Source organism: Scomber scombrus, chromosome 8 (genome assembly GCF_963691925.1).
Source record: "Scomber scombrus chromosome 8, fScoSco1.1, whole genome shotgun sequence".
Taxonomy (NCBI): Eukaryota; Metazoa; Chordata; class Actinopteri; order Scombriformes; family Scombridae; genus Scomber; species Scomber scombrus.
In genome coordinates this window covers 15476847-15492249 of record NC_084977.1, presented here as the reverse complement: position 1 = coordinate 15492249, position 15403 = coordinate 15476847, and the positions used below count along the sequence as shown (strand labels likewise).

Here is a 15403-nt window from a genome sequence, read left to right as displayed (position 1 = left end):
ATTTCATGCACTGTATATACAGTTGTAACAGGAAACATTGCAATGCTTCTAACAGGTCTTTTGTAATGTATATGACATATGCCTGCTTCGTTTCCTCTCTTGTCTTTAAACCTTGCTGTTTAGAAAACGAGACAGTGGACTCTTCCGAGTTTGAGTTCCCATGTGGCGTGCGTCAGTGTCCAGCCAAATACAACTGCAGCGATACTTGGATTGGCCCTAATGATGGCATCACCCAGTTTGACAACATCCTGTTTGCTGTTCTCACTGTCTTCCAGTGCATCACCATGGAGGGATGGACCACTGTACTCTACAATGTAAGGCTCACACACTCAAACACACACATGTGCCACTCATAATATTCCTCTGGATTGCAGTAAATTATAGAGGCGCAGAAGTGTTTTGTCACAATTTAGACTCCATTAACCCTAATGAACACGAGCGGCTTTGGGTCCAACACACTGATGGTTGTTGAGTGGATGTGTGCAACCCCTGCAGCCTCCTTTCTTTCAGGCTCTCTCTCAGGAAAATGTAGGGAGGGGAGTCACGGGCTCTTGATTTCAGTGTTGAAACTGCATGAGCATTCTGTCGATTTCAGTTTTGCTTGCAGATTGCCTTTTTTATTCTCTCTGTCTCAAGAAATGTATAACCTGCTGCAAAATGCTGCCTGAATAGAGATTAGACTGCCCACATACTAGTCAAGAAATATGTCTAATGCTTCAATTTCTCTTAGGATAAAAATGTTGTCTGCTATGTATAAAAAAGTGTAAATGGAAAAATTGCGCTTTTGCTTCTGCTTACTCAAAATACAGATCTAATGTGTTATTTTCTTTATCAAGAATTCATTTTTATATCAAATCTTGCAGAAAACTTCACTTTTGCTTTTATGAATGTCTGCCTGAAACACCTGAAAAGTATACTTTTCCTTCCATGTTAATATCGAATAATTAGATATAGATTATGTGACCACGGGTGTTTAGTTTTGTCATCCTGCTTGACAAAAATGGGCAGATTGCTCAAAGATTGACTCAAAATAGGAGTTAAGGAGCTTTATATTCATCTTAGCCCAATATAAAAAGTCAGCTGCACTTTTTGAGGCAATGTTTTAAAATCCCCTTAAGTTATACAAAAGAGAAGTAGGAGTATAATGTATCATGTTGCATCTCACAGAGACATCTGTTCAAATAATGAGCATTGAAACCAGTAACAATACAATTTTCTGCCGCAGAGGGCTGTCAGACAAGGAGGAGATGCTGCACTATGCCTCAAGAGCCTCTATGTCAGGTAGCCAGACACAGACAGACAGTGTGTAGACAGTGAGGCAAGCAGTGGCACCATTTGCTAATTTGATATAGCTGTTGCCTGCATGACCATCCAACAAATCAAGTCCAATCATGTTCACCTCTGCCTGCAACTGAGCAGAATAACCAGATCCTGTTCAGATAGGAACACTGTACAAAACCGTGCACATGTAAAAAAATAAATAAAAATAAAAAACCCATCAGAACAGCATCTTTGGAAACATAATCAATGGTTTGTTCTTCCTACTATTTACTTTAGTCATTTTAGAAGAGCCTGGGCCATTTAGTGTATTAAGTGTAGGTTAGTGAATTTTAATCAATGTGATTTTTTGAATTTTGGATCATTAAATGGACAATTTTAATGCAAGTTATGTCCTACATGTGCTCTGTCTTACAAATTAATATCACAAAGATTTGGTATTAGTGTTGCCTCAGTTGAAGGAAAATGGAAGGGACTTTTGCAGGCAGACATTTTTGCGTGATACAGAGTCACATTTTTATCAAATTTTGAAAAAAGTCAGTTTTCAAAGATTCTTTGCCAATGTTATGGTCAGATTAGAGCGAGAGAAGAGATGATGTGACAAAAACGCTCCCTCAAGGACAAACGTGCTGGCTGTTTCTTTTATGAAGATTGAAAGTACATTGTTTTGTTCATAGGTTACCACATAACAAGAGAAAGGTCGAAAATTTGGTTTCACTGCTTTTCAGGAAATTCAGATATTACGGAGTTCATTCATTTCACCAGATTACAGTCTGAAGATTGTCGTTACTCTGTGTCAGTTTTAATCAGGTAAAGGATGGAAGAACAGTGTGTTGATAGATGGGTATTTTGCTGTCTGCTTGTTGAAGGCACTACTTCTGAAAGATTATGTGTACTTATTGTGGCTAAAGGTCAGGGTTGTCAGTCACAGACATGGGTGGAAATCAAAAGACAATAAGAATCATTTGCTTTTAGTTCTTTTCATCAAACTCAAAATGATGTCAGTATCAGCAGCAGTTACAATCAACACACACACACACGCACGCACGCAGAGACACACATAAATTGCTGTGTCTGGGTGTACTTTGTAATCAGCTGCCCGCTCTTTCAGTTTTTATTGAGATTGATGAAGGAAGATGATTTTCCAGAGTGATTGTATTATGTTGCCCTAAGTGATGCTGAATGAGAACAAGAAAGGACAGAGGAACGAGACAGATTGTATAATGCTTCTGTGCTACTTCAAAAGGTCCGCTGACCGTACATACGCACTGTAATGATGTTTACCGTAGTCTAGTTTAATCAACGTTGAATACACAGAGGTACATACTGTATGCACACACAAACACTGGAGTGAAGAATCACACTCTATGCATGAAACATTTAAAGACACCCTACATGTTTACTTTCTCAGGTCCAGATGCAGAAATGCAACTCTCCTTTTCTATATTTATTTCATACACTAGTTTTTCTCCAGTGCAGAATACCTTCACTCTCCTCCACACTTTCTCTGTGAGACCGACCAGATCAATACACAGGATGTCTCTGTTCAGTGCCCTACCTGCACTTGGACTGGAACCTCCAGCAGCCGCCCAAACACCTACACTGGTGTATTTCTGTCTTACATCCCAACAGTGGCACAAGTCTGCTCAAGCCTGACTTTATTTCACTGACTTTAAGCCTTTTTTTATGTTACAGACCGACGATGCCTTGGGCCCCAACTGGAACTGGCTCTACTTTATCCCTCTCATCATCATCGGCTCCTTCTTTGTCCTGAACCTGGTGCTGGGAGTCCTCTCTGGGTAGGTCAACTCTTATGTCCAAGCCCCAGGTAGTTGTCTATCAACAACATCTGTATACTTGACAAAGACTTGACTTCTAATAAAAGTTTATGGGGATTTTTTAAACATATTTATTGTCAAAACTTTATTTTTTCATACTCACTGCCTTTGAATTGACTTCATTGTCCACTATCAACCAATTATTGAATTATAAACATTTCTGTAAACGTGTGGAGTCTGCCAGACAGACTCATACTGTGTTCCAGTTCAGAGGCTGTTTATTTCCATATTTGCATTTTTCAAACAATGCCTGTATTGTATTGTATTGTATATTTCAAAATGGAGCCTTCTCTTGCCCTAATTTAGAGGACAAAACCTGCATTTCCTTTACTGTCCCTTTTACAGTGCAATCGAGTCATTATCAACATATAATGTTATTACATTTACCAGGTGTTTGTGTTTAGGCGGTCATCAGTCATTGCTAAATACATTATATGCTACTGCAGTTTGTAAATGATGGAATACAGGCTATTTAGCTGTTTATACTCATTGGCAGCCTAGATATATTGTTTAAAACTTCACAGGGCAATACAAATAAATAGAAGTGACAGTGTATTGATGTGTTTACAGTAAACTACCATTAAATTTGCCATTAACTTGGAAATGTCAACATTATGACTTGGCGAGGACTGATCAAATGGATATCTCACTTTAAGCTTTTAGCAGTGTTTCCAGTTAGTTTTTGGTCTTGGTGAAGGTAGACTATGTGTATGTCCCAATTTCATACTTTGGAGGAATTAAGAGCAAAAATATTTAATTCTTGTTCTTATTTTTTACTCTAACTGTCTCCCCACCAATCACAATTCATTTTGGGGGTTTTCTCAGCTCATTTCCTTTGTGCCTCACGTTATTGAACCTTCAACAGTACACTCAAAAATCTCTCGTATTTAGTATGCATGCTACCCAGTCTGAATAGCTACACTTCCTTCTCTCACTTCTCCAGTATGAACACATTGCATGCTCAAAACCAGCTTAGAATTAGCATGTAGTATAGTGTGAACTTGTGACATGACAGGTGTCCTTTGGAGACATGACACAGATTCAGCCCACTAGTCTTGAGTCTCCCAAAAGCTACTCCACCTTCATGGGCCAATTCCTTTAAAGGAGGCAGCCCCTGAAATGGGTCACAGCTGTACAGTCAGATTTTTTATTGTCTAGTTGGTTCAGGATCTGGCAGACTGGACTGTAGCTTTCATTTTTCACTGTCTGGTTGAGTGGCTGGCACAACAGCTACTGTCATACCAAGCCGTGCTGTTTCAGTGCACGGTGTCAAAGTCTATACAAGTTAATTAGTTTTACAGAAAGGTTAATGGGAGATCTATTGTCATTATTTCCACAGTGAGAGGGACGAAGAAGACAAAGACTCCCCTCTCCTTTCCTCTCCTCTACTCTTCCACTTCCTCTTGTGGTCTAATAAACCGTAACAAGAGCTAAGTTCAAGGCAGCAATAGTTTATCTGATGATTGTCTCCAAGAGGAATTATTTATAAATGTGTGTGTGACTATAAATCCCACTACCCTCAGAGAGTAAAATAAATGATTTTGTGGTTTGGATCTGCAGGGAATTTGCCAAGGAGAGGGAGAGGGTGGAGAACCGCAGGGCCTTCATGAAATTGAGACGCCAACAGCAGATTGAGAGAGAGCTCAACGGCTACCGGGCCTGGATCGACAGAGCAGGTGGCTTTACTCTCAGTCACAGCTCAGGGAGATCAAGGATTTGGCTCATGACGAGAAAAGGGAAATCGTTGTTTTACTTTAAGCTTTAAGACTAACCATCTCCATTGAAGAACACATGACTGTCTGATGCAGCCTGTTGTCTTGCAGCTGTTAGTTCTGCCACAACTAAGATACACATATAACTACAAAAATGCCAGTATACTGTCTCTCCATCTGAGCCATCATCTGCTGCTCATTCCTAATTGCGTTTTAACGTTTTGCTTTCCAGAGGAGGTGATGCTTGCTGAGGAGAATAAGAATTCAGGACCTTCTGCACTTGATGGTAAGTTAGAGGAGGTGTTTGTTTGTCCTACCTCCATTGTGCACATTGTCTTTCTGCTCACATTGCTTTACATTCTGTCTCTCTTAAACTGTTTTAATGCAAATCTGCTTTACAAAGATTTTTCAGGCATATACCATTATAGTATGTTTTGTGTATGTGTCTTTAATTTTAGATTGACACGCACTTTTTTCTAGTGAAGCTGAATCTGGTGGAACTTTACGGCTAAGCTGGAAAATTTGAATTGAAAAAATGGTTTCACATGAGGTGCCAAGATTTTGTTGCTGCTGTGGCGCACTCGCATGCATCACTTACACTGTTACATCCCTTTATACAACTCTCAGTTTCACATAGAGAGAATTAGCCCTGATAGTGCTAAACCTGCCTTTAGACAAGGTGCCCCGCAGACAGCTAAGTGCCTGCTCTGACCCTCTCAACTCTACTTTGACCTTTCCTCTTCGTGAAACCAGCAGGCCTTTTATTAAATGTTGATTGATTGGCAGCTCTCAGGAAGCTCCCAGAGTGGAGTACAGGTGGTGTCTATGGTGAGAACCGTCCTCTGCTCTGCTTTATCCCTCACCAGCTTCACCACCCCATTTGTACACATACACACGCACACTTTAACACAGAAAGACAAAAGCAAATCTTAGGTATGTTTCTGTCATTTGACACACAAAGACACCCTGACCAGGTAAACTGGTAGGAAAATTAGGTAGTGGGTTCAGCTGTTGTGACAGAAATAAATACGGAAGCTCTGATAGCTTTGATTAAAAAGAAAGGTGGCGCACTGTGGTTGCCTTAGCAACCACTTGTCTGGAAAGACATTATCATGCATGGGCTTGTTTTGTGTGTGTGCGTGTATGTGTATGTGTGTTGACAGGGCCCGGTGTTCCTGCCTTTAGCAATCACTCCGGTGTGTGGGATGGCAGCAATATTTGTGTGTGTGTGTGTGTTTGATCAGTGGCTTATTAACAAATCTCCAAGCAAATATTGACCACAAGTAGATTCAGAAATCACAAGGTAGTGGAATGGTGTGAGTCGGGTCGGGTAGGCAGGGGTAAGATGAGAGGTAATCATAAACAAATCCTTCAGCAAAAGGTCAAAACACCCTCATCACACTCACTTCGGCATGAGTGCACTGCATGTCGAGTCCCCTGATACTGTATGACAACACGGCTCAAACAAGACAAATGCACGGACCGCCAAGCCGCCTTGGAGCATGGTTCGCTATGACAGAGATCATAAAATAGCAGCAGAAGGTTTGCATTCAGTTGTTTGGATCATTACACCAACATTAAATGATCATTTTTATTTCATTCAGCTGCAGCGCTAATGAGCTTAACTTTCCCTTTCAGCTAAACCTTCACCAGCATTAGCTTGTTATGCAGATGATCTTCACGTCTTCTCATCATTTGCCTCATCATGATCTTTTCATTGCATTGTATGGTTACACATTTACATACTGCCTAAGACTAACTATGGGTGTCTTAAAAATGTAAGGGTGGTCAAGCATTAGACAGCTTTTGGGGCAATGTTGACATACGACCAGACAAACTATAAATGTGGTCAGTGATTCAACACAAAAATGAGAAGCAAGTATAGCTTGGTCGTGTTGCCCAGAAGTCGGCCTTGGTTTACCACCTTCACATTATGTTGCATCTACTCTAACTTCATTGACTGTATCGGTAACACTGTTTGATCAGCTTGTTCCTGGGACTTTTTATTTTCAACGTTCTCTGTCTGCAGTGTTGAAGAGAGCCACCACCATAAAGAGGAGAGGAATGGATGTGGTGTGTCGAGGGCAACCAGGGGAAGAACAATATGGTGACATCTCCTCTGTGGGTGAGTGGGAGAGTGGACAGGCTCATAAATATGTGCAATGCATACTCTAGTGAGGCACACCAAGCTCCACTTCAGTGTTGGAAATGCATGTTTGATACTGTTGTAAAAATCACATTGTTAGGAGCACAGTTCAAGATTTGGGGGGGGAATATGCTGTACTATACAAGCACTGCTGGTTAAACCACAGTTTCCCCCTCTCTGTCCCTGAAGGTATCCCCATGGCCAGAGCAAGTATTAGGAGTGCTAGACGAGGTCCAACAGCATATTTTCGCCGTAAAGAGCGTCTCTTGCGCATCTCCATCCGCCGCGTGGTGAAGACACACACCTTCTACTGGACAGTGCTGGGCCTGGTGGCTCTCAACACGCTGTGTGTTGCAATTGTTCACCACAATCAGCCTCTCTGGCTGTCCAACTTTCTCTGTGAGTCACACCTCATTTCAGTATGACTTTGAAGTATGAAACATGCTCAGGATTGTAATATCCCCTGCCCATCATCTCTCTTACAGCTGTAAAAGCTGAAAGTTGATGTTTTTAGTTATTTTTGACAATTGTTGTGGTCTTTGTTTGTGCCAAAATGTTTATATCTTTTTGTTTCTGTTCCAGACTATGCAGAGTTCCTGTTCCTCGCTCTGTTCCTGACTGAGATGTTTCTGAAGATGTACAGCTTAGGCCCACGCCTCTACTTCCACTCCTCTTTCAACTGCTTTGACTGCAGTGTCAGTACTTCGTCTCCTTCTCTTCATATTTGTTTTCCCAAAATTCAACTGCTTGTGTTTTTAAATCATGCAGCATCAGCCCTGTATCTCGGTCTCTCTGTCTCTCTCATCTGTATCAAATGTTTGATTTGTTCCTCTATTCGTGATTGAATCTGCTTTTCCTTATTGATATATCTCTACAGGTGATTGTTGGCAGCATCTTTGAAGTGCTGTGGGGTTTCTTCAGGCCTGGCACTTCTTTTGGCATCAGTGTCCTGCGTGCTCTCCGTCTGCTGAGGATCTTCAAGATCACAAAGTCAGTGCAGCAGCCTTCCTTACTCTTTTCCATCTGTTGAGACATTTTGTTCTGTTTATTAGAAACGGTTGCTGGCAGCAGTGTTGCGTATGTAAAGTTTGACACATTAGTGTGATGTGCAATATACTATATTTCACATTAATAAGACATACTAGGTTGTGTTAGAGCTTCATTTAGTCTTTTTTGCAATATTTGCAAAGTGCACAAAAAACTATGTTCCCCCAGCCCAAAACAAGAATAAATGACAGGACCCTAAATATTGAAATACTATATGCCAATGATATTTATATTCCTTACAAAAGAAAGTCCCATGTAGGAAAGTCCCATTCTTCTACACTCACTGCTCGAAGTCTGTATCTTTTATCAGATCAATCAAAAATCTTTCAATATTATTCACTGTCTTTTCTTGTGGGGTTTTGCACTAATTTGTTTTTTTGTGACTGCCAAGGTATTGGGCGTCTCTGAGGAACCTGGTCGTCTCTCTGATGAATTCTATGAAGTCCATCATCTCCCTTATATTCCTTCTCTTCCTCTTCATTGTTGTCTTCGCACTTCTTGGCATGCAGCTCTTTGGTGGAAGGTAACAATAAAAAGTCATGCCTGGTCCTCTGAATAAAATAACAGTGCTCATAGTTCAATGCATCACAGCTTAGGAGTCCATAAAGAAATGGGGTGAAGATGGAAACGACTAATCTTACAGGTAGTAAATACAACACAGCAAAAAAATGAAGGTTTGAGTAGACTTTGTTGTTCAGTAGGTTCCTCTTTATTGAATATACAGAGTTGAGGGGAGAACAAATTGTCCTATGGCCTGTTCACAGTTTTCATTATAATAAGAGACTACATGAGCTCGGTAGGGATTTAAGACTATGCCTTTGTCACAAACACACACACACACACACACACACACACACACACACACACACACACACACACACACACACACACACACACACACACACACACACACACACACACACACACACACACACACACACAGCTATAGTTGCTTGGTTTTCCCCAGAGTAGAAGGCTGTTTCCTGTTAGCCTGTCACTTCAATAAAGGCTGGCTGAGGTAAACAAGATATGGCCTTGTGTATGAACTGCATGGGCTCTAGAATACAGAGCATAGATACAGCTCCATCAGTCAGCCAGCTTTTTGGGGAGGAGGAATGATTTCTCTCTGACTGAACATTAAGATTTTTAAAGACCATATGTGTCAATTTTTTCTCACAGGTTCATCTTCGAAGACTACACCCCGACAAACTTTGACACCTTTCCTGCAGCCATCATGACTGTCTTTCAGGTATTACTATTCTAGTATTTTATTTCTCTCTCTTTCTATGTTTCTTTACTTTGTTTTTATTATTAGTGTGTGTGTGTGTGTGTGTGTGGTTTTTTTTGGGTTTTTTTTTTTTTTTTTGGGGGGGGGGGGGGGGGTATGTGTTTACTATTATTGGGTTTTACTTTTATTTCTCAAATTCCATTGCCATTGTGTATGAAATGCGCTATATAAATAAAACTGCCTTGCCTTGCCTATAACAGTGTAGCAAATTTGGAGAGAAGTGTACTTCATTTCAATAGTGATGCTTAGTGCGTCTGTTTCCCAGATCCTGACAGGAGAGGACTGGAATGAGGTGATGTACAACGGTATTCGCTCTCAAGGAGGAGTGAAATCAGGCATGTGGTCCTCCATCTACTTTATAGTGCTCACACTGTTTGGAAACTGTATCCTTCTTTACTTGTTCCTTCAAAAAATGTAAAAGGTTTCATTCCAATATAGCAAATACAGTACTAATTTATTTCACAATCTGATGTAACAAATCTACTGATGCGCTTGAACACATTATCAGTACTAAAAATGACTGTTATGCCTTATAAAGGTTATCATTGTTATCATTCAGTATAAAGCATTTGGTTCGATCAATCAATCAATCAATCAGTCAATCAATCAATCAATCAATTTTTATGTAAATAGTGCCAAATCACAACAAAAGTCATCTTATGGCACTTATATACATATAGAGCAGGTTTAGACCATACCAATATTTTTAAATTGATGATTTTTTGCTTTACAAATGTTGTCACTTTTATTATAGTTGTATTAGTCATTTTAAAGTGAGATTCTTGATACTGATTGATTGTAGGTTTTTTGCCCCTAGTTGCTGAATCACAAAACACTTACACACACTCACTTATGGGAAACATATTTGCAAATTCTTATTTACACATTCAGCAGACACAGAGCAACATGTGCATCCAATTAGACATATGCTGCTGGAAACCTGTTGAATGTAATTTTAAAATTCACTCATTGTTTAGCTCAGGTTTCGTCCACAAACTCCTCAGAAAAATATCTGGGTTTCAGTTTACTACTGCAAACATTTCACCAGCCATTTCATGCCAAGCAGGTACTATAGCATATCGTCTGTTTGTGTAAACTTGTGTGCTGAGAGTGTTTGCCTACAATATGAAAGCTGCACAGAGGTGAAAACTGCACTAGCAAATGTTACAGTATATCATAGCAAGGAGTCAGTGTTATGCCACTCAGTGTTTTTATTACCATAGCACTTTGAACACATTCTTAACTCACCTGTGACCAGACACTCTGCTGAATGTTTTCTTGGCCATTGCCGTGGACAACCTTGCCAATGCACAAGAACTTACTAAGGTAATAAAAAAGTGAATAATAATAAAAACAAATACCATAATGAAAAGTACAAGCCTGCTTTGATCATCTGGTTTTATTAATGCTAAATAGTTTCAATAATATTTCCACTCTGCCATGTCCAGCTCTGCTATTTCCTCCTTTCATCGCTTTGATTCTGTTAAATTATTTAATGTCACAAATGATACAGTGTTCAGCCGCCTTTTGCTCTTTTCCTCTTTTGATCAGGATGAAGAGGAAGCAGAAGCAGCATTCAATCAGAAGCATGCTCTCCAGAAAGCAAAGGAGGTTGGACCGTTGTCCTCCTTCATGTCTTCAGAGTAAGTGTTGTATGCAACTGCTCTCCCTGCCTGACGCCCTCCTCTCCCCTCCTCCATCTGTCTCTCTTTTCCTCTCCCTCCTCCCTTCCTCCAAGAAGGGTCCATGTAGGACTAAACGACAACACCAACACTTAGCATGAATTGACTCCAGCAAATGGTGAGTCTATCATTTGTTGCAGTAGATTAGAGTTAATAATGAAACTATGGCATGCTGAACAGTTATAGATGGAGGCAAAGGGTCATCAATATAAAGAGCGTCAAGTTGTGCTGCTCTGTAAGCGCTGGCTTGTAGCGCTTAAATATCACTTAGGGCCTGTTGAGTTATCAGTATTTGGTGCTGTCCCACTAGAAACTTGTTGATATATGTCTATACTGAAACATATATAGCCTCTGCCTGCTCCCAGCACTGAAGTCCATGTCTCCATGGTTACTGGTTCCACCACGTGGTGGGAGGTGCTTATATTGTTGTCATGGAGACAGGGTTACTTAGTGTCCAAATTAATATGGTGTGTCCATCACAGTGATGTCCTTTTTTACTCAGCAAAGTGGATATTGTTGCTAGGAGAGAGTGTGAAGAGGTAAAATAAAGTCTGTCTAAGGGTTCTCATATGTGGAAAATTTGATTCATGAGGTAATGTGACCTTGTTTTCTCAATGCCCAGGTTTCCAGCGTGCAGAATAGATTGTTTTTTTTGTTTTTTGTTTTTTTACTCAGGGATTGATTGCAGAGTGTGTTGTAGGTGGTGGAAGTGCATGTGCATGCACAGGAGTGGAGACCACTGCATATATATGCACGCTATGTTCTGAGAAACAAGCAGTTTGTTGCATGGGCATGTGGATATTTTACAACATTTTATTAATATGAATGATGTACTTCTTTCTTTCCTTCTTTCTTTCTGTCTTTCTTTCTGTCTTTCTTTCTTTCATTCTTTCTTTCTTTCTTTCTTTCTTTTTTTCTTTATTTCTTTCTTTCTTTCTTTTTTATCTCCCTGTCTTTCTCTCTGTCTTGGGGTCTTGCCATTTTCTTGAAAGAGAAATGAAATGAGAACAAAAAAGAAAACTAGAGATGTGCGTTAGTTTCAGTTGAGCCAGCCTAGGGTCAGGCTCTTGTCAAAGCCAATAGAGAAGACTGGAATACCATGGGGTCATTTGGACCAGCGTCTGTATTCAGAGAGGACCCTCTGAACATTGAGGGTCTCATCTCTAATGTCAGTTATGAAACCCCCCTGCCCCTGCTGACCTTCAGGAAACTTGCATGACAGAATTTGCTCAATGAAAAAAAAAGTGATGCAGCATGCTGGAGGCTGATGATGATCTTACCTTGGGACCGCATGCATCTGGTCAGCATGATCAAAGGAAGAAAAACAGAAGTTACACACACACACACACACACACACTCAGTCTGACTACTTTTCACATACATTATAACAAAGTGATACTGAAAGGACCGGAATATTTGAATAGTGATTTTAGTGTGTGTACAGTTGTTTTCTTCCATTGCACAGCCTTTAATTCCTCATCCAAATGCTCTTGAGTATTCTGAATATATAAAGCTAATATTTGGAAGCTCGGCACATGAATTTCCCCATTTAGCTGTGCTAGCATGACTTAAAAGAATGCAAATGTGTCAGTGCTCTGAGGTGGCGGTGGTGTTCAGAGCTGCATCCCAATGTGGTGGTTTTGTTTGAAGGGTATCTAAATATGTACTCTTTTCCTGTGTCTGCTGATGGGGTCCATCTCTGTGCTTTTTGTACCTGTGCCCATACTGTAGCTCAGACTGTCTAACATCTCAATCTACTTAAGATGTCTTCTTATCAGTGTTGCGCTCACTGTTGATGTTTATTAATGTTGTTTAATTGGTCTAATACTGCCATCATCTTGTTTGTCAATGTGCTGCTTGGTTCCAATGGAGACACACACCAAAGCATCTAGAGTCCAGTGTTAAAGCTCCAAATTGATTCTTTATTCATTATCAATATTTAAAGAGAGGATGTGGAAAATGAAAATGTTCTGTTACAAACTGAATACATGATGTAGAAATTAGATATTAAATTAATAATTCATCAGTGTGTGTAGTCCTCTAAAAAACAGTTTTACCCTAAAGCTATGAATAACAAATTTGGAACAGCTGGTGAATGGCATTCATCCTCTATATAGATGTTTTTATAACTTTGGTCTTTGTGTTAAAGTTTAGTTTTGTGATCTTTGAGGATTGTTTGCTGTGTGTCTCCTGGCCTGTTTTGTCTTTGCTCACAAAAGCACTAATGTCTTGTTTTCAACCAATCGCTCATTGATAACACGGACCACACAAGAGTCCACGCTCCAGTAAGTAAGACTGTCTGTTCAGCTCTCTGAATCTCTCACTACTGCCTGCTTGCTTTTTCTTAAATGGGTAAATGTCCCAGATTCATCCTGTATACTGTACCATTCTGTTCATGCTCTGTCCTGTTCCTCCAAACTCTCAAACATAATTTGATTCCACATATTTTATATCTATTCCACTGATTTCATTCTGCATTTTTTTTTATTGAAGTCACACAACAATTCCTGGCTTGGTTAATTTATCACTTTACATCTTCATTGATCCAGTAAGTTGTTTCATGTTGAAATGAAATTGCTTTTTGTTGCTGATAAACTGCTTAAACTCTTCTTTTTCCCTTTTTTTACTTAGAACAAATGTTTTCATTGCTAAATAAAAAGGGCCTGTAGAACCTGATAATATAATAATATCCCAATAATGTAATAAAAAACTGTCATAACTCAATAAAAAATGTAATAAAACTTGATAATGTAATAACTTCCTTATAATGTAATAAAGTGTATTTCCCAATAATGTAAAAATATCTGTACCGATGATGTAATGAACTATTACATTAACCAGAGGTTTTTTACATTATTGGGTTAACATTATTTTTGCAGAAACTAATATGTAATAATTTCCTCAATATTGTAATAACATTATTACATTTTTTATTGAGCTTTGATTTTTTTTTATTACATTATTGGGAGTTATTACATTATTGGGAAACTATTACATTATCAGTTTGTACAGGGCCTAAAAATTAGCATTTTAAGTCTACCAGCATGCCAACTAAACTATTAACCTGGATCAATAATTTGAAAAACAAGCTGAAATAAAGTTGTCTCAACTTACATGCTAACTCCTTACTTTAAAGCAGCTGTAGTCTTATGTTAAATTTGGCATTCGATGTATAGAATGTCTCCATGTAAAAACTGACACCTTATCTTTTCTTTCTCTTATTAGGGGAAGCCGGAGAAGGCGGCCCTACCTTTACAGGAAAAGAGCCATCCACCGTAGTCGGCCTACCTACTCCTGCTCCCTGGAAGAGGCCCAGGGCAGCATCAAGGAGTTCCGCCCACCCCCACCACTCAACCCCTCTAACTCTTTCATGTCCAGGAGAGAGAGAAGTAAAAGGATGACCATGTCAGTGTGGGAGCAGAGGACCAGCCAGCTGCGGAAACACCGCCAGATGTCCAGCCGAGAGATCCTGTTCAACAACCCCAGCGAGGAGAAGGATGGGCCGCCTGCTGCAGCTCAGGCCCAGCACGGACATCCGCTGTCACTTCACCGCAAGACCATGCAGCAAACACCATCTGGGAGTCTGAAGGGTCAGACAGACCCCCTGGCGTCACCATCCAAAAACCAGGCTGTGGATATGCCTCTGGATGCTGCCCTCTCTGGTGACATTACAGATCCGTCAATGTCAGTACTGATGCCAGAGTCACTGGATCCAATGAAAGAACCCCTTCCTGATGCTTCTGTGACCATGGCTGTACCAGAGCCTCCTGAAGTACAGCCCGTCACTGAGGGCGGAAAACTTGGTGTTAATCATAACACCAACAGTGAGCGCAGGAGCCCCAGATTGAACGGCGAGCGTCAGCACAGGGCAGTGAAAAAGTTCCGACCACCAGATAACAGTGACACCCTGACACCCGAGATGGGAGGTCATGGTGGGGTCAGAGGCAGGAGGGCGCAACATCACTGTGACAATCAGACTGGGACCAGAAGTCAGGGGTCATTGCCGCGGAACGGAAGCCACCTGGAGAATCGATCAGTCAGCCGGGAGCGAAAGAGAAACCCAGGGAAAGTAGAGGAGAAGGAAGCAGAGTCTGAAAAGAGGGAGGGAGAGGTTTCCAAACCTGAGGAGAGCAGGTGAGAAACTGCTGTTTATCCAACATGATTTTTTGACAGACATGTTTGTTTGGGACTGTTTTTCACATTCAGTAAATAGATCAAATACAATAGTGACAGGAATGATTTGGAGAAGTTAGTAGAATGAAATTTAACAAAGGATCCTGGTCAAATTCAGTTAAGTGTGTCATAATGTCAGTGATTATCACTGGAGATGTAACTGTATCTAACAAAATACAGATATACGTTTTATGTATTACTAACGCAGATCAAATCACGGGATGTCTTTGTTACTTTGT

General features: G+C 40.3%; 1 protein-coding gene across 1 annotated transcript in view; it reads left to right on the top strand.

Moving 5' to 3' along the window:
• LOC133985365 (voltage-dependent R-type calcium channel subunit alpha-1E) overlaps positions 1–15403 on the top strand; it is an 89899-nt gene that overhangs the window by 56452 nt on the left and 18044 nt on the right. The window contains exons 7-21 of the mRNA XM_062424987.1: positions 124–314; positions 2974–3077; positions 4677–4792; positions 5061–5114; positions 5615–5656; positions 6858–6953; positions 7164–7373; positions 7557–7669; positions 7852–7964; positions 8413–8544; positions 9201–9270; positions 9575–9692; positions 10568–10635; positions 10861–10952; positions 14217–15125. Coding sequence (XP_062280971.1) covers positions 124–314; positions 2974–3077; positions 4677–4792; positions 5061–5114; positions 5615–5656; positions 6858–6953; positions 7164–7373; positions 7557–7669; positions 7852–7964; positions 8413–8544; positions 9201–9270; positions 9575–9692; positions 10568–10635; positions 10861–10952; positions 14217–15125 — 2428 coding nt within the window. The remainder of the gene's footprint in view (positions 1–123; positions 315–2973; positions 3078–4676; positions 4793–5060; positions 5115–5614; positions 5657–6857; positions 6954–7163; positions 7374–7556; positions 7670–7851; positions 7965–8412; positions 8545–9200; positions 9271–9574; positions 9693–10567; positions 10636–10860; positions 10953–14216; positions 15126–15403) is intronic.